General features: G+C 49.5%; 1 protein-coding gene across 3 annotated transcripts in view; it reads left to right on the forward strand.

The window, feature by feature from the left end:
* LOC106601875 (ubiquitin carboxyl-terminal hydrolase 22) overlaps positions 1-20,086 on the forward strand; it is an 80,400-nt gene that overhangs the window by 45,451 nt on the left and 14,863 nt on the right. For all 3 annotated transcript variants that reach the window (XM_045715669.1, XM_045715667.1, XM_045715668.1), the window contains 6 exons: positions 1,163-1,329; positions 9,822-9,981; positions 10,815-10,920; positions 13,578-13,736; positions 17,289-17,415; positions 18,745-18,836. In XM_045715669.1, coding sequence (XP_045571625.1) covers positions 1,163-1,329; positions 9,822-9,981; positions 10,815-10,920; positions 13,578-13,736; positions 17,289-17,415; positions 18,745-18,836 — 811 coding nt within the window. The remainder of the gene's footprint in view (positions 1-1,162; positions 1,330-9,821; positions 9,982-10,814; positions 10,921-13,577; positions 13,737-17,288; positions 17,416-18,744; positions 18,837-20,086) is intronic.

Raw genomic sequence — 20,086 nt, forward strand, 5'->3', positions numbered from 1 at the left:
GTAATGACCTACTCTCTGTTACAGGAGATGTGAATGTTAGAGCGTAGTGTCTTCCTCTCTGTTACAGGAGATGTGAATGTTAGAGTGTAATGACCTCTCTGTTACAGGAGATGTGAATGTTAGAGCGTAATGTCCTCTCTGTTACAGGAGATGTGAATGTTAGAGCGTAATGACCTCTCTGTTACAGGAGATGTGAATGTTAGAGCGTAATGTCCTCTCAGTTACAAGAGATGTGAATGTTAGAGCGTAATGTCCTCCTCTCTGTTACAGGAGATGTGAATGTTAGAGCGTAATGTCCTCCTCTCTGTTACAGGAGATGTGAATTTTAGAGCGTAGTGTCTTCCTCTCTGTTACAGGAGATGTGAATGTTAGAGTGTAATGACCTCTCTGTTACAGGAGATGTGAATGTTAGAGCGTAATGTCCTCTCTGTTACAGGAGATGTGAATGTTAGAGCGTAATGACCTCTCTGTTACAGGAGATGTGAATGTTAGAGCGTAATGTCCTCTCAGTTACAAGAGATGTGAATGTTAGAGCGTAATGTCCTCCTCTCTGTTACAGGAGATGTGAATGTTAGAGCGTAATGACCTCCTCTCTGTTACAGGAGATGTGAATGTTAGAGCGTAATGTCCTCTCTGTTACAGGAGATGTGAATGTTAGTGTAATGTCCTCTCTGTTACAGGAGATGTGAATGTTAGAGCGTAATGTCCTCCTCTCTGTTACAGGAGATGTGAATGTTAGAGCGTAATGACCTCTCTGTTACAGGAGATGTGAATGTTAGAGCGTAATGACCTCTCTGTTACAGGAGATGTGAATGTTAGAGCCTAATGTCCTCCTCTCTGTTACAGGAGATGTGAATGTTAGAGCGTAGTGTCTTCCTCTCTGTTACAGGAGATGTGAATGTTAGAGCGTAATGACCTCTCTGTTACAGGAGATGTGAATGTTAGAGCGTAATGTCCTCCTCTCTGTTACAGGAGATGTGAATGTTAGAGCGTAATGTCCTCCTCTCTGTTACAGGAGATGTGAATGTTAGAGTGTAATGTCCTCCTCTCTGTTACAGGAGATGTGAATGTTAGAGCTGTGCCTCACTTGATTGTTTGTCCTGAAGATGGGCCTACTTTTTCACATTCCCCCTCTCTCTCTAAACCCCCCGTCCCCCATCAGGTTTACGAGGGTTGATCAACCTGGGCAACACGTGCTTCATGAACTGCATCGTCCAGGCCCTCACCCACACCCCCCTGCTGCGCGACTTCTTCCTGTCCGACAGGCACAAGTGTGAGATGCAGTCCAACTCCTGTCTGGTGTGTGAGATGTCCCAGCTCTTTCAGGAGGTATGGCCGGAGCTGGGGGGGGTAGGGTGGCAATCTGCTCAATTCCGTAAAAAATCCCCAAATTCACCGCTTTTTCAGAAATGTTTGTTGTTGGAGAATCCCAGTTCCCGGAATCAGGAGGGAATAATCAGGGAGGGAGTCCTCCAACTGGGATTTCTGGGAAAGACTGGAATGTTGCAAACCTAGGGCGGTCAAATGCAGTCTTCTAGGGGTTTGGGAGGCCAAAGGAAAACATATGAGAGAGAATGACAGCCAGTCAGACATAGAAATGGAATGACTAACCACATCAAAACAGAATGTTCTCCCAGACTGACTGCAGAGGGGAGTCACTGACTGGATCACTGCTTTGTGGAGCTGGAGGGAAACAACTCTGTCTGAGAGAAATGAACTGAGTTCAACAAGAATGCCCTGCCATATTATACAGCTACAGTATTTGGCATTTTGTTTAAACTCAACTCACCAGTCTGTGTGAGGGTGGGGGATTGTCTGTCTCCACACGTATTTCTAAATGCTAGGCTCCTTACCAATCCTTCACAGTTCTGAATGTGTTGAGTTAAGTCAGTTGGTTAGATTACATCTCCCTGAACATTATATAACTGGTGCTCAGGTGTCTGTCCCCCCCCCCACTCTCTGGTGTGTATATACACTGAGTGTACAGAACATTAGACCTGCTCTTTCCATGATATAGACAAGGCTTCAACACCCTTCTTTACCCTGTCTCCTCCCCTGACATCAGTAAGGGCTCATCGACTGACCAGGTGAATCCAGGGGAAAGCCGTGTCAGTGGTTAACAACTCCAGTCCTCCACTACCCCCGACAGCACACACTTTTGTTGTAGCCCCAGACAAACAACACCTGATTCAACTCATTGAGAGCCTGATGATGAGTGGACCAGTTGAATCAGCTGTTGAGATGTGACAGTGAAGGGTGAATGTCACGTAGAGTAGGCCAGAAGGCTAAACTGGAAAACCTAACCTCTATAAAAAATAAAAAGATGGCGGAGCCGCAAAAGTTCTTCTGTGCAACGGTGTTTATTTACATAGTGATTCCGGAACAAAACAACAGTACTGCCATCAAACGTATACCTTATGGGACAGCTTAAAAACAAAGCTGCCCCACCCACAGCTCAATCCAAAATGCCTCTCCTTGAACTGAAAGAGAGGCTCCTTTTGTAGGGGTAGCCCCTCCCCTCAGAACAATTAACACTAATTAATTAAGCAATTACCTATTCAACATACAGTTTCCATTTATCTAAACATACCAAAATATATACATTGCAACACGTTTATGAAACAACATCACAATATAACATTTACAAAATTACATCACTACTGACAGTGTCTTCCAATATGCCCGTTTACATTAATGAGCCATTCCGGACAGGCACTACAAAGTAAGCCCAATTCCCTTAGCTCGGGTCCTTATCCAGCATACCTGGAAGCTACAGAGATGGAGAGAGAGAGGAACAGAACAAACAACCGCGCTCATCCATAACATCGATAAGTATACTAAATATTGCTTATATTAAATATGAACACCTGTCTTTATTTCTTTATACCCTAACTGGTTACTGAAGTAAGTGTGAAATGTATGTACTAAGATAGAGACGTTAACTTGTGTGTCGACCCACATTGTTAACTTATCTGATAACGGAGCAGGGAGGAGTGATGAATGTGTGCGTGCGTTAAAGTACCAAATGCTGCCCGCGGTCAGTGACGGACTTCTACGTCACATTACCTTCCTCCTCTCCTGAAGCGACCAGGTTCGGGAGTCTGGATAGGTAGTCTGCCGTGACATTTTCTTTTCCTGCCTTATGACGGACACAGAACCTGAAAGGCTGGAGCTCCAGATACCACCTGGTCACACGAGAATTCCGGTCCTTCATGGTCTGGATCCAGGTCAGTGCTCTGTGGTCTGTGTGCAGGTCAAATTCCCTCCCAAGAAGGTAGTAACGGAGGCTATCTAGGGCCCACTTTATAGCCAGGCACTCCTTCTCGATTGTCGAATACCTGGTTTCCCTCGGCAACAGCTTCCGACTCAGGTACAGTACAGGAAGCTCTTCTCCTGGCTCCCCTTGGGCCAGTACAGCTCCAATTCCCACAGCCGAAGCGTCCACCTGCACGAGAAACCTCTTCTGAAAATCAGGGGTCTGGAGAACAGGGAATGAGCACAGTCGTTTTTTCAGTATCCTGAAGGCTTCCTCACACTCCTCAGTCCACTTCACAGGGTTGCTGGCCACCTTTGAAGTGAGGTTGGTTAGAGGGACAGCGATGGTCGAAAACTGCGGAATGAATCTCCGGTACCATCCTGCCAGACCTAGGAAGGACTTCACCTGTGTCTTGGTTCTGGGTTGAGGGCTGTTCCTGATGGACTCCACTTTGTCCACCTGAGGTCGAACTTCACCCTTACCAAGCTGGTAACCCAGATACTTAGTCTCCTGTTTTGCCCACTCACACTTCAGGAGGTTAAGCGTGAGGCCTGCATCATGGATCTTCCCCAGGACTCTGCTAAGATGCTGTATGTGCTCCTCCCAGGAGTGGCTGTAGATCACCACGTCATCCAAGTAAGCAGCACAGTAATCGTCACAGTCCTGGAGGACCTTGTCCATAAGCCTCTGGAAAGTTGCAGGGGCCCCATGAAGGCCAAACGGCATGACCTTAAACTGGAACAGGCCCATCGGTGTCCGGAAGGCAGTGTAGGCCTTGGATTGTTTGTCCAGGGGCACCTGCCAGTACCCTTTGCAGAGATCCAATGTGGTGATGTAATGAGCTCTACCGATTCTCTCCAGTAAGTCGTCAATGCGGGGCATGGGGTAGGCATCAAACTGGGAGATGGCATTCACCTTACGGAAGTCCATGCAGACACGCAAAGAGCCATCCTTCTTTGGGACAATGACAATAGGGCTGCTCCATTCACTTGATGATGGCTCGACAACATCCATCTCTATCATGGTGTGGACCTCTTCTTTGAGGGCTACCACCAGCCTCTCAGGCACACGGTAAGGATGCTGGCGGACAGGGTTCTGGCCAGGCTTCAAACGAATGACGTGTTCCAGGACTTTGGTTCTTCCTGGCCTCTGACTGAAGAGGGCCGGATACTTGTCAAACAGCTGCTTCAGCTCAACTTGCTTGTCTTCTTCTAGGTGAGCCAGTATGACCTCTGCTCGTCCTTTCCATGCCTCTGTGACCCCATCTGACTCGTCCTCTTCTACTCTGCGGACCAGAAAGGACTTTACCTTGGAGAGTTCCCCTTTCTCCTCCCAGGCCTTGAGGAGGTTCACATGGTAGGTTTGCTTCTCCTTACCCTTGTCCGGGTGCAGCACCTCGTAGGTCACCGGGCCCATCTTCCTCCCGATTAGGTACGGCCCTTGCCACTGCGCAAGGAGCTTGCTGGTAGACGAGGGAAGGAGGAGCAGGACTTTCTGTCCTGGCTCAAACGTTCTGTGGCGAGCGTGCTGGTCATACCCTCGCTTCTGGGCCTTCTGGGCTTGCTGAAGATTTGCCCTAGCCTCCTCTCGGTACCGCTCCAGCCTGTCTCGCATCTGGAGAACGTACTGGACAATCCCCTGTCCTGAGGTAGCTACTGGGGAACCTTCCCAGCACTTCTTCAGCAGGTCCAGTGGTCCCTGCACTGGCCATCCATAGAGGAGTTCGAATGGTGAGAAACCTGTCGATGCCTGAGGCACCTCCCTGTAAGCAAAAAGCAGAAAGGGTAACCACTTATCCCAGTCTTTACCAGTGTCAGCCACAAACTTCCTCAGCATATTCTTGAGCGTTTGATTGAATCTCTCTACAAGCCCATCCGTTTGGGGATGGTAGGGAGTGGTCCTCAAGCCTTTAATGCCCAGCTGTCGGTGGAGTTGAACCATCAGTCGTGAAGTGAAGTTTGTGCCTTGGTCCGTCAGGATTTCATCTGGGATTCCTACACGAGAAAAGAGCTGAACAAGAGCACTGATTATTTTTGGAGTGGTTATGGAACGGAGTGGGAAGGCTTCTGGGAACCGGGTGGCATAGTCACAGATCACCAATATATACTGGTAACCTGCACTACTCTTCTCCAAGGGTCCAACAATGTCCATTGCAATTCTCTTGAATGGGGTAGAGATAACTGGCAGTGAACATAGAGGAGCCCGGTCAGACCTACGGACAGCACTGGTTTTCTGGCACGTGGGGCATGTTTTGCAGTATGTTTGTACATCAGTATACATGGAGGGCCAAAAGAAACGGGAGCCTAGCCTAAGATAGGTCTTATGTTGCCCTAGATGGCCTGCCCATGGAACTGTATGTGCAAGGTTGAGAACAAGTGGTCTACATGTAGATGGCACCACTAACTTCCTGCTATCTGCTTCTGACCCAAGGTAGAGTATGTGGTTGTCTACTGTGTATATTCCCCCACATGAAGATTGGCTGTCCCCAGCTAAGGCCTTATCAAATAAACCTTTCAAGGTTGCGTCAGACTTCTGCAGTGTAGCAAAATTTTGTGGAACTTCCCATTGCACTTCTAACCCAGACACATCAGCAACAGGTACAGGGGTTCCCACATACTTCTCAAGACGCCGCTGGCGGCGTGACTTTCTGGGCCCTTTGGTTCCCCCCTCACACAGACTATCACACAAGTCAGGCAGAGGTTGTAAACCAGCTTTGGCCTGTGCACGAGTGACAACTGAACATGACACCTGAACATCAGACTGGCAAACTGACTGCTCATATAGCTGACCCCCCACACTTCCCAACAGATCAGAGAGTACAGGCACATCCCTCCCCAAAATCATCTCAAAAGGTAGCTTCTCCATTACCCCAACTTTGAGGAGGTATTTCTGACCCTGAATCTCCACTGTGAGTTCAGCTGTGGGCTGCTGTGACTGGTCACCATGGACACATTGGATCAGTGTCTGGTGACCGTAATCAATGTCATTAACAGGTACATTACATTTTCTGATCAACGACAGGGAACTGCCGGTGTCAATCATTGCAGTAAGACTTTTACCATTCACTTTTACAGGTACCAAGACTGACCCTTCCCCAGTCTGTCTATTCTGAACACCATCCCCCTCTCTGGGCACATAACAGTAACCTGAGAGCTTGGATTTACGTAGCGGACACATTGAAGCCTTGTGCCCCTGCTGTCGGCAGTAAAAACAGGTCAGACCCCTCCCATCAGAGCGAACTGCATAATCCCTTACCTCCCTCCTCCCAGACACATAACCCCCAGAGTTACCTCCACCATCTCGGGTATCTCTGATGTCCCTTGTGTCTCGGAGACTCCTTGGAGCGGGTGCTGCAGGTCGTGGTGGGCCCCCTTTACGTGCATTAAGGTACTGCAGCGCAAGCTTGGCCGCCATAAGCCCGTCCTTGGGCTCGTGCTCTCGAACCCAGGTTCGAATGTCGTGTGGTAGAACTTGTAGAAGTTGCTCGAGGATGATGACCTCACCGATCTCGTCCTGTGTCTTCTCCTCTGGTTGAACCCATCGTCGGTAGAGACCCTTGAGGCGGTGGTACGTCTCTGTCGGTGACTCACCCGATGGCGTCGATGCAACTCTAAAGCGTTGACGGTAGGTCTCCGAGGAGATGTCGAACTTCATCAGCAGCGCTTCCTTCAAGCCCTTGTAGACGTTGGACAGCCCCTCATCCATTGCTGTGTAAGCCTCTAAGGCCTTGCCCGTGAGCAATGGGACAAGCCTGCAGGCCCACTCTACTTCCGGCCACTGCCACGTCTTGGCCATTCGCTCAAACCTCAGCAAGTAGTTTTCAATGTCCTCCCCTGCTGGTATGAGGGCATCTTTGGCTCCTTCCTCAGGAATGCTGGAAGATGAACGTTAACACTGCTGGACTGGTCTCCTGGTGCTGGGGCTGGCCTCATTACTGCTTGGGGATCCTGCTGTGGAGTTGAAGTCCCTGCTGCGTCGAGCCTTTGTCGTCCTGGTGTTGGCAGACCCAATCTTGGGCTCTCACTGACGAGTTCCACTTGGTGAGGAGCTGTGAGGATAGATTGGCGTAGGCCCCGAAACTCCTGCTTGAGGTCTTCGTCCCTCTTCTCAAGGCAGGTGAAAAGTTGCTGGAAAAGGGCTACCATGGTTGGGTGTGGTTCTGGTCCCCCAACTGCTCCTTCAGTCAGCTGGTCTCTTATTGCTGTATCTGCTGGTTCAACCGGTAGTTCAAACAGTTCTGGTTGTGTTTGGCCCCTTGGTCGGGCTCCTAGTTTCTCATAATTAACCTCTTCACCAGAAGATTCCATGGTATTCCACCCAGTTTCAACTTCAATTACCTTTTATGACAGTTGATGCTGCTGCTGAGAACGCAATCCTGTACGCATTCCTTTACCTCTCTTGTTGGAATTCACTGATTTGCGGTGCGCCATCCCACTGCTGCCACCATATGTCACGTAGAGTAGGCCAGAAGGCTAAACTGGAAAACCTAACCTCTATAAAAAATAAAAAGATGGCGGAGCCGCAAAAGTTCTTCTGTGCAACGGTGTTTATTTACATAGTGATTCCGGAACAAAACAACAGTACTGCCATCAAACGTATACCTTATGGGACAGCTTAAAAACAAAGCTGCCCCACCCACAGCTCAATCCAAAATGCCTCTCCTTGAACTGAAAGAGAGGCTCCTTTTGTAGGGGTAGCCCCTCCCCTCAGAACAATTAACACTAATTAATTAAGCAATTACCTATTCAACATACAGTTTCCATTTATCTAAACATACCAAAATATATACATTGCAACACGTTTATGAAACAACATCACAATATAACATTTACAAAATTACATCACTACTGACAGTGTCTTCCAATATGCCCGTTTACATTAATGAGCCATTCCGGACAGGCACTACAAAGTAAGCCCAATTCCCTTAGCTCGGGTCCTTATCCAGCATACCTGGAAGCTACAGAGATGGAGAGAGAGAGGAACAGAACAAACAACCGCGCTCATCCATAACATCGATAAGTATACTAAATATTGCTTATATTAAATATGAACACCTGTCTTTATTTCTTTATACCCTAACTGGTTACTGAAGTAAGTGTGAAATGTATGTACTAAGATAGAGACGTTAACTTGTGTGTCGACCCACATTGTTAACTTATCTGATAACGGAGCAGGGAGGAGTGATGAATGTGTGCGTGCGTTAAAGTACCAAATGCTGCCCGCGGCCAGTGACGGACTTCTACGTCACAGTGAATTAACTGGTGTCTAGAGTAGACCCAAGGAGAAAAGTGAAAAGCATACCCTTGGAGAATATTTGTCATGCTACAATGGGAACTAGAATAACATTTTCAGAACAAACTTTGTGTGCTTGCTGAGAACTATTCAGCTAGAGAGCATATCTCTGTTCTTGTCCCTAAGAGCCAGACGCTCGCGCACACTTACTTCTCTTCCCTCTCTCCCAATCACGTTGCTCGTTCCTGCTCCACGCGTTCCTCCTTCCCTTTGAACCTGGAGCATGCAGCACCATCATCAGTACCAGGAAAGAGGGGCTGTTCCTCTGACTTTGCTCCTCTCAGCCAGGGAGGAAATGGTCTTTGATCAGCCCCTCCCTGTCTTCCTTTTTATAGACTCTTTGGTTTGTCAGCCTGCTTCAAGCCGCAGCACCAAAGAGGACCAAAGAGCCTGTAAGATACAAGATATAAGCTTGTTTGTGCGTGCGTGTGTTTCCTCAAATCTCAATCAGGCCTCAGAGGGAGTCAGGAGATTAAAGGTGTGTGTGTGTGTGTGTGTGTGTGTGTGTGTGTGTGTGTGTGTGTGTGTGTGTGTGTGTGTGTGTGTGTGTGTGTGTGTGTGTGTGTGTGTGTGTGTGTGTGTGTGTGTGTGTGTACCGTAATAGGCTGGGCTTGGTTCTGCATTCAAGCAGAGCACTCCTTTCATTATGGTGTTCTCTCCATCTCACACCCTGACCTAGACTGTCAGTCATCCAATCCCCATAGCAACCTGGAGATTCAGCAGTCTGGTTTCACACACCCTCTCTGGAAGTTCAGTAACTAGCATTCACTAACAAATAATAGCATTTAATGCTCTTTTCTACATAGAAGATCAAAAAAACTATTGCCTGAGGAACTTCTGAACTTCCCAATACCTTTCTGATGCATTTCAGTCACTTCAAACCATACTTCCTTCAGATTGACAGTATTTCTAAGTACTGTCAACTGATTTGTAATAGACTGTCATAGTACTGTAAACTGATTTGTAATAGACTGTCATAGTACTGTAAACTGATTTGTAATAGACTGTCAAAGCTCCAAATTAAAAAGTAAACATTGGCCATTGACTACAACACTTTTTTTTACATGGTGGGGGTCGTGAAATGTTTTGGATATCAAAATGGGGTCGCGGGCCCAGAACGGTTTGAACCCCTGTGTTAAGGTCTCAGCTGTATGAAGAAAAACATTCACTTTTCTGTTTCAGTGAAGATACAAGTTGAGTGGAGGTACATATAACAACATGGCTGACAGATGTTAAATCTCTGTTCTCCCTATTTCCTACTGTCTCTCCACAGTTCTACTCGGGCCACCGTTGGCCTCACATTCCCTTCCGGCTGCTGCACCTGGTGTGGACTCACGCACGTCACTTAGCGGGCTACGAGCAACAGGATGCCCACGAGTTCCTCATCGCAGCGCTGGACGTGCTGCACCGGCACTGCAAAGGAGACACCACCCGTAAGTATCACTGTCCTGACTTATTACTTAAATACTGTGGGAAAGTTTCACTTAACAACTTACTGATAAATACACTAATGTACTGTATTATTGTTAAAGAGAAGTGACACTGAGGTTGAGCTATATTGTATCTCTTCAGTGTAACTGCACTCATGCAGTACAGACCGTGTATTGTAACGGAAGAGAGATGTTCTGATTCTTCTTGCGGAATAGAGACCAAAGTGGGTTTCATCAAGACTAAATGTATGAGATCTACACTGTAATTGTTTGGTTAAAAAGGGAATAATCTGTTAGCCTACAGTTGAAATAGGTTATAAGAGAGAAGTGATTTGTCACGTCTGTCTGCCTGCCTGCATAAATTCTGCATGCGCTGAATCCTCAGTTGTCAATTGAAACTCCACTTTAGCCGAGACATGTCTGTGTCAAATCTACCCATAATGCAGTGTGTTGTCCGCACTCAGCACCCGTGGAAATGTACTGAAGGGGAAGAGTGATGGGAAAGTGACAGTGCCACGCACTGAAGGGACCGAGAGGATTGTGGGGGGAATGACAATGTGCCCCACTGCACCGCCATGACACAGAGGGAGGGACCCGGCAGTAAGGAGGCCTCTGATTCGCCAGAATTGTAGAGGGAGTTTAGAGGTGCTAGACAGGCTTCACTGCAGTGGAGAGAGAGCGAGGGGAGGGGGGTGTGACAAAGAGCAGGGGGGTACGGAGGGGGCGACATAGCGAGAAGGGGGGAGTGAGTGAAAGAGTCCTTTAAAAGTGCAAAGGTGTCCACTGTGTTGACGTGTGCTCGCTCTCCATCTCTCTCTCTGTGTTCTGTTACCTAGGAGACGACAACGGGAAGAAGGCCAACAATCCAAACCACTGTAGCTGCATCATTGACCAAATTTTCACCGGCGGCCTCCAATCAGACGTCACCTGTCAAGTCTGCCAGTAAGTGTGTGTGTGTGAGCGCCTCATCCCATCTTCTTCCCACTAGCCAACATCCCCCATGTTCAAAATCTGGGTGTGGGGGGGAGGGGGGGGGAGAGTGTGGAAGAAAGTAAAGGTTGTATGTGTCAAGACTGCAAAAATACTCACGTTTGACATTTTGACATCCTCTCAAAGGACTTCCTACATCGCCAAGAGGCAAGAACTCCCTTCCTCTGCTCTCACCTCCCATCCTCCTTCTCCCTCTTCTCCTTTGCATCCACCTCCATCTTACCCCCTCCTCCCTTGCCCTTCTCCCTCTGATCTCAGCTACCTCCCTCCATCCTTTTCCCCCAACTCTACCCTGATTTAGCAGTCTGGAGTGACCCTTTTCTAACCTGCTCTCATCTTTACCATTCTCCCAACACTGCCCCTTCACTGCACTCCTCTCATATTTAAGTCATGTCCTCCCCTCCTGGTGTAGCCGCTGTTGGGAGGTGGTTCTCTAGATGTTGGGCTGTCCTGTCACATTTACACAGGGCTAGCTCCAGAATACCTGGCCGTAGGGCTAGCTCCAGAATACCTGGCCGTAGGGCTAGCTCCAGAATACCTGGCCGTAGGGCTAGCTCCAGAATACCTGGCCGTAGGGCTAGCTCCAGAATACCTGGCCGTAGGGCTAGCTCCAGAATACCTGGCCGTAGGGCTAGCTCCAGAATACCTGGCCGTAGGGCTAGCTCCAGAATACCGGTGGTAATAGCCCCCTACTGGACGGACACGGTGGTAAGGTCCCCCTACTGGACGGAGACGGTGGTAATAGCCCCCTACTGGACGGAGACGGTGGTAATAGCCCCCTACTGGACGGACACGGTGGTAATAGCCCCCTACTGGACGGACACGGTGGTAATGGCCCCCTACTGGACGGACACGGTGGTAATGGCCCCCTACTGGACGGACACGGTGGTAATGGCCCCCTACTGGACGGAGACGGTGGTAGTAGCCCCCTACTGGACGGAGACGGTGGTAATAGCCCCCTACTGGACGGACACGGTGGTAATAGCCCCCTACTGGATGGACACGGTGGTAGTAGCCCCCTACTGGACGGACACGGTGGTAGTAGCCCCCTACTGGACGGAGACGGTGGTAGTGGCCCCCTACTGGATGGACACGGTGGTAATAGCCCCCTACTGGACGGAGACGGTGGTAATAGCCCCCTACTGGACGGAGACGGTGGTAGTAGCCCCCTACTGGATGGACACGGTGGTAATAGCCCCCTACTGGACGGACACGGTGGTAGTAGCCCCCTACTGGACGGACACGGTGGTAGTGGCCCCCTACTGGACGGACACGGTGGTAATAGCCCCCTACTGGACGGACACGGTGGTAGTGGCCCCCTACTGGACGGAGACGGTGGTAGTGGCCCCCTACTGGACGGAGACGGTGGTAATAGCCCCCTACTGGACGGAGACGGTGGTAGTAGCCCCCTACTGGACGGACACGGTGGTAGTAGCCCCCTACTGGACGGAGACGGTGGTAGTAGCCCCCTACTGGACGGACACGGTGGTAATAGCCCCCTACTGGACGGAGACGGTGGTAATAGCCCCCTACTGGACGGACACGGTGGTAATAGCCCCCTACTGGACGGACACGGTGGTAATGGCCCCCTACTGGACGGACACGGTGGTAGTGGCCCCCTACTGGACGGAGACGGTGGTAGTGGCCCCCTACTGGACGGAGACGGTGGTAATAGCCCCCTACTGGACGGAGACGGTGGTAATAGCCCCCTACTGGACGGAGACGGTGGTAATAGCCCCCTACTGGACGGAGACGGTGGTAGTAGCCCCCTACTGGACGGACACGGTGGTAGTGGCCCCCTACTGGACGGAGACGGTGGTAATAGCCCCCTACTGGACGGAGACGGTGGTAGTAGCCCCCTACTGGACGGAGACGGTGGTAATAGCCCCCTACTGGACGGACACGGTGGTAATAGCCCCCTACTGGACGGACACGGTGGTAGTAGCCCCCTACTGGACGGACACGGTGGTAGTAGCCCCCTACTGGACGGAGACGGTGGTAATAGCCCCCTACTGGACGGAGACGGTGGTAATAGCCCCCTACTGGACGGAGACGGTGTTAGTAGCCCCCTACTGGACGGAGACGGTGGTAATAGCCCCCTACTGGACGGAGACGGTGGTAGTAGCCCCCTACTGGACGGAGACGGTGGTAATAGCCCCCTACTGGACGGAGACGGTGGTAGTAGCCCCCTATTGGACGGAGACGGTGGTAATAGCCCTACAATAACTAATCAACACTGATATTGTGTGGGCCCTATTTTTTTACTTCTCGCTCTCTGTCTGTGTGTGTGTCACCTATATTCTCTGATCCTCAGCTAAAACTACATTCTCAAAGCATAGCGTTACAAATACCTAATATGTAAAACCACCTATCTTTGTAACACTCGATTGAATTGCAAGTTGGTGCGCTTGGCTGAACAGAATGTATGTGTATACACACATACACACACACACACACACACACAGAGTCTGGATAAAAGCTTATACACTGTGACCATCTATCACCCTTTCCCCATGACTACTAATAACACACACCAGTCTTTATTACCTCCATAACTCACCCATACACACACGATCTATCTTGTTGACTGTCTCCCCTCCCCTTTCTAGCGGTGTGTCCACCACGATAGACCCATTCTGGGACATCAGTCTGGACCTGCCGGGCTCATCCACTCCCTTCTGGCCCCTTAGCCCCGGGGGAGACGGCTCAACGGTCAACGGAGAGAGCCACCTTTCAGGGGCCACCACGCTCACAGACTGTCTACGCAGGTAGAGCACACTAAACCTCTGTCCGTCCCCAGGTCTTTCACCATGTCTGTCCCTCTCTCCTCTCTTCATATGGGCTACCTTACACATAGTATGCTCTCTCTCAATTTCACTTTAAGGGGCTTTATTGGCATGGGAAACACATGTTTACATTGCCAAAGAAAGTGAAATGGATTATAAACAATAAAACATTTACTGTAAACATTACACTTACAAAAGTTCCTAAAGAATAAAGACATTTCAAATGATATGTCTATATACAATGGTGTTTGTTCTTCACTGGTTGCCCTTTTCTTGTGGCAACAGGTCACAAATCTTGCTGCTGTGATGGCATACTGTGGTATTTCACCAAGTAGATATGAGAGTTATCAAAATTGGATTTGTTTTTTGAATTGTCTGTCTGTCTGTAATTTAATGAATGTCAATTTTCTCTTTATCTTCCATCTCCTCTGTTACCTGTCCTCACTTCCTCTCTCTTCCTCTTCCTCTTGTACTTCATCACCAGTCACAGCCTGGTTGCTGCAGCATGGCTCTCAAAGGCACAGACAGGGCTGATTCTGAGGGGTGAAACACTGTTATAGTATACACACTTGGGGTCTGTTCCAATAGCCACACTTAGCATAGCACTGGGAATGAAGCAATGTATTGGGCACGCATTCTTAGTGGTATGCTAGTGTGGAGGTTGGATTGTTTTGGTTTATTCAGATCCCCGTTTAGCTTTTGCCAAGTAGCAGCTATTCTTCCTGGGGTCCTTGCCTTGGGAACATATGCTGCAGTGTGTGAAGTCTTTCTCTCTGGCTGATGAACAGTATCAGTCCTCAGTCACATCGTTGACCATCAGTGTTGGCCTCCTCCCTACAGAAAACAGTTGGCTTCACTGTTCCATCGACGGGCGTGGTCTGGTCGCTGCTTAGCATTATTTTGCGGCCTCTTGCAGTGTAACCATGGAAACTGACCTGTTATGTATCACTACAAACACATTCTATTGTCTTTATATTCGTCTCTTCTGTATACACTGAGTGGACAAAACATTAGGAACACCATGACATAGACTGACCAGGTGAATCCGGGGTACGGTAGTAGGTGCCAGGCGTACCAGTTTGTGTCAAGAACTGCAACGCTGCTGGGTTTTTCCACTCTCAACAGTTTCCTGTGTGGATGAAGAATGGTCCTCCACCCAAAGGACATCCAGCCAACTTGGCACAACTGTGGGAAGCATTGGAGTCAACATGGACCAGCATCCCTTTCGACACCTTGTAGAGTCCATGCCCTGCCGAATTGTGGCTGTTCTGAGCGGGTGCAGCTCAATATTAGGAAGGTGTTCCTAATGTTATGTACACTCAGTGTGTTTCTACTTCATCCATCTCTGTACCCTCTATGTATTATCTTCCCTCTTTCTCTCTTCCTCCACCCCTTTCTCTCCCTTCCTTCTCTCTCTCCTCATATTCTCTCGCTCTCCTCATGCTCATACTCTCTCCTCGCGCTCTCTCGCTCTCTCTCGTGCTCTCTCGCTCTCTCTCCTCGTGCTCTCTCGCTCTCTCTCCTCGTGCTCTCTCGCTCTCTCCTCGTGCTCTCTACTCGTGCTCTCTACTCGTGCTCGTGCTCTCTACTCGTGCTCGTGCTCTCTACTCGTGCTCTCTACTCGTGCTCTCTACTCGTGCTCTCTACTCGTGCTCTCTACTCGTGCTCTCTCCCCGTGCTCTCTCCCCGTGCTCTCTCCCCGTGCTCTCTCCCCGTGCTCTCTCCCCGTGCTCTCTCGCTCTCTCCCGTGCTCTCTCGCTCTCTCCCCGTGCTCTCTCGCTCTCTCCCCGTGCTCTCTCGCTCTCTCCCCGTGCTCTCTCGCTCTCTCCCCGTGCTCTCTCGCTCTCTCCCCGTGCTCTCTCCCTCTCTCCCCGTGCTCTTCTCTCGCTCTCATGCTCTCCTCATGCTCTGACTCTCCTCATGCTCTGACTCTCCTCATGCTCTGACTCTCCTCATGCTCTCATGTTCTCTCCTCATGCTCTCATGTTCTCTCCTCATGCTCTCATGTTCTCTCCTCATGCTCTCATGTTTTCTCCTCATGCTCTCATGTTTTCTCCTCATGCGCTCATGTTCTCTCCTCATGCTCTCGTGCTCTCTCCTCGTGCTATCTTCCTCTCTCCTCGTGCTCTCTCCTCGTGCTATCTTCCTCTCTCCTCGTGCTATCTTCCCATGCTCTCTCCCCGTGCTCTCTCGCTCTCTCCCCGTGCTCTTCTCATGCTCTCTCCCCGTGCTCTTCTCATGCTCTCTCGCTCTCATGCTCTCTCGCTCTCATGCTCTCTCGCTCTCATGCGCTCTTTCCTCATGCTCTCCTCATGCTCTGACTCTCCTCATGCTCTCCTCATGCTCTGACTCTCCTCATGCTCTCCTCATGCTCTGACTCTCCTCATGCTCTCCTCATGCTCTGACTCTCCTCATGCTCTCCTCATGCTCTCCTCATGCTCTGACTCTCCTCATGCTCTCCTCATGCTCTGACTCTCCTCATGCTCTCTCCTCATGCTCTCATGTTCTCTCCTCATGCTCTCATGCTCTCTCTTCATGCTCTTGCTCTCTCCCTATGCTTTCTCTCTCGCTCTCTCCCATGCTCTCTCTCTCCTCATGCTCTCTTCTCATGCTCTCTCCCCATGCTCTCTCGCTCTCTCCCCATGCTCTCTCGCTCTCTCCCCATGCTCTCTCGCTCTCTCCCCATGCACTCTCGCTCTCTCCCCATGCTCTCTCCCCATGCTCACTCTCCCCATACTCTCCTCATGCTCTCACTCTCCTCATGCTCTCTCCTCATGCTCTCACTCTCCTCATGCTCTCTCCTCATGCTCTCACTCTCCTCATGCTCTCTCCTCATGCTCTCACTCTCCTCATGCTCTCTCCTCATGCTCTCACTCTCCTCATGCTCTCTCTTCATGCTTTCACTCTCCTCATGCTCTCTCTTCATGCTCTCACTCTCCTCATGCTCTCTCTTCATGCTCTCACTCTGGCTCTCTCTCTGGCTCTCTCTCTGGCTCTCTCTCCCCATGCTCTCAGGCTCTCTCTCTGGCTCTCTCTCTGGCTCTCTCTCTGGCTCTCTCTCTGGCTCTCTCTCTGGCTCTCTCTCTGGCTCTCTCTCCCCATGCTCTCTCCCCATGCTCTCTCCCCATGCTCTCACTCTCCTCATGCTCTCTCTTCATGCTCTCACTCTCCTCATGCTCTCTCTTCATGCTCTCTCTTCATGCTCTCTCTTCATGCTCTCACTCCTCATGCTCTCTCTTCATGCTCTCTCTTCATGCTCTCTCTTCATGCTCTCTCTTCATGCTCTCACTCCTCATGCTCTCTCTTCATGCTCTCACTCTCCTCATGCTCTCTCTTCATGCTCTCTCCTCATGCTCTCACTCTCCTCATGCTCTCTCTTCATGCTCTCACTCTCCTCATGCTCTCTCTTCGTGCTCTCTCCTCATGCTCTCTCTTCGTGCGCTCTCTCTCTTCGTGCGCTCTCTCTCTTCGTGCGCTCTCTCTCCCCCTCTCTCCTCATACTCTCTCTTAATATTCCACTCCCTCTTTCTGCAGGTTCACTCGGCCTGAGCATCTAGGAAGCAGTGCCAAAATCAAATGTGGCGGTTGCCATAGTTACCAGGAGTCCACCAAACAGCTGACGATGAAGAAGCTCCCCATCGTGGCATGTTTCCATCTCAAAGTGAGTCTCTCTCTGCTCCTAGCCAATCACAAGAAGCCAGCCATGACCACTAAGGACAATCTATTGAAAAACAATATAAGAACATATCATATATTGAAGTATAATAATAAATATGAATATATGAAAATGTTACATAATGCATTTTCACTGTTTGCTTACAGATCCCTATTATAACTACTGGTAGAATGTTTTGTGTGTGGAAAGATTTGCCTTTTCATTACTGTCACTACACACACACAAACACACACACACACACAACACACACACACACACACACACACACACACACACACACACAGAGAGAGTCACACATACAGTCTCACACACTCAGTCTTCTACACGTTTTATTTATGGAGTATGGGGGGGCCATACATAAGCTTTTTTTAATATTCCTAGGACTATGCTGAACGTGGGAATCTCTTCTCTTCAGACTGATCCATCTATTACCATCAGGGCTCTAGTCTAACAGGGCTCTAGTCTAACAGGGCTCTAGTCTAACAGGGCTCTAGTCTAACAGGGCTCTAGTCTAACAGGGCTCTAGTCTAACAGGGCTCTCTATTTCTCACACGTAATCCCTCCCTTCAGAATGACAAGAAAATCAGGAAGGAGTCTAAATAATCTCTCCCTTCCCTCCCCCTCTGCTCTCCTTCTACCCCACCCCCTCTCCTTTCTGCCCCCCCTTCTCTCTCTTTCCCCCCTTCTCTCTCTTTCCCCCCTTCTCTCTCTTTCCCCCCTTCTCTCTCTTTCCCCCCTTCTCTCTCTTTCCCCCCTTCTCTCTCTTTCCCCCCTTCTCTCTCTTTCCCCCTTCTCTCTCTTTCCCCCTTCTCTCTCTTTCCCCCTTCTCTCTCTTTCCCCCTTCTCTCTCTTTCCTCCCTTCTCTCTCTTTCCCCCTTCTCTCTCTTTCCCCCTTCTCTCTCTTTCCCCCTTCTCTCTCTTTCCCCCTTCTCTCTCTTTCCCCCTTCTCTCTCTTTCCCTCCTTCTCTCTCTTTCTCCCTCTTCTTTCTCTTTCTCCCTCTTCTTTCTCTTTCCCTCTCTTCTCTCTCCCACATCTCCCTCTTCTTTCTCTCCCTCCTCCCCCTCTCTTCCTTCTCCCCCTTCCCCTATCTTCTTTCTCTCCTCCTCTTTTCTCTCTCTCCCTCCCCCTCTCTTCTCTCTTCTCTCTCCCACATCTCCCTCTTCTTTCTCTCCCTCCTCCCCTCTCTTCCTTCTCCCCCCTTCCCCTATCTTCTTTCTCTCCTCCTCTTTTCTCTCTCTCCCTCCCCCTCTCTTCTCTCTTCTCTCTCCCACATCCCCCTCTTCTTTTTCTCCCTCCTCCCTCCTGGGGTGTAGCGGTTTGAACACTCTGCCAAACTGAGGAGGAAGATCACCACATACGTCTCCTTCCCTCTAGAGCTGGACATGACACCTTTCATAGCTTCCAGGTGAGGTAACACACACACACACACACACACACACTGCAGATCTAAGCTCTGGTTTAAAAATATAAGACCCTCACTCATCGTGCTCCCGCACTATAAAATAATGTGTGTATGAACGCTGTGTGTTCTCCATCCTCCACCTTCAGGGCATGGAATATAACCTTCCTACTGTCTATCATATACCCTGCCTTCCTACTGTCTATCATATACCCTGCCTTCCTACTGTCTATCATATACCCTGCCTTCCTACTGTCTATCATATACCCTGCCTTCCTACTGTCTATCATATACCCTGCCTTCCTACTGTCTATCCTATACCCTGCCTTCCTACTGTCTATCATATACCCTGCCTTCCTACTGTCTATCATATACCCTGCCTTCCTACTGTCTATCATATACCCTGCCTTCCTACTGTCTATCATATACCCTGCCTTCCTACTGTCTATCCTATACCCTGCCTTCCTACTGTCTATCATATACCCTGCCTTCCTACTGTCTATCATATACCCTGCCTTCCTACTGTCTATCATATACCCTGCCTTCCTACTGTCTATCATATACCCTGCCTTCCTACTGTCTATCATATACCCTGCCTTCCTACTGTCTATCATATACCCTGCCTTCCTACTGTCTATCATATACCCTGCCTTCCTACTGTCTATCATATACCCTGCCTTCCTACTGTCTATCCTATACCCTGCCTTCCTACTGTCTATCATATACCCTGCCTTCCTACTGTCTATCATATACCCTGCCTTCCTACTGTCTATCATATACCCTGCCTTCCTACTGTCTATCCTATACCCTGCCTTCCTACTGTCTATCCTATACCCTGCCTTCCTACTGTCTATCCTATACCCTGCCTTCCTACTGTCTATCATATACCCTGCCTTCCTACTGTCTATCCTATACCCTGCCTTCCTACTGTCTATCATATACCCTGCCTTCCTACTGTCTATCATATACCCTGCCTTCCTACTGTCTATCATATACCCTGCCTTCCTACTGTCTATCATATACCCTGCCTTCCTACTGTCTATCATATACCCTGCCTTCCTACTGTCTATCATATACCCTGCCTTCCTACTGTCTATCATATACCCTGCCTTCCTACTGTCTATCATATACCCTGCCTTCCTACTGTCTATCCTATACCCTGCCTTCCTACTGTCTATCCTATACCCTGCCTTCCTACTGTCTATCCTATACCCTGCCTTCCTACTGTCTATCATATACCCTGCCTTCCTACTGTC

This window comes from Salmo salar, chromosome ssa03 (genome assembly GCF_905237065.1).
Source record: "Salmo salar chromosome ssa03, Ssal_v3.1, whole genome shotgun sequence".
Lineage (NCBI taxonomy): Eukaryota > Metazoa > Chordata > Actinopteri > Salmoniformes > Salmonidae > Salmo > Salmo salar.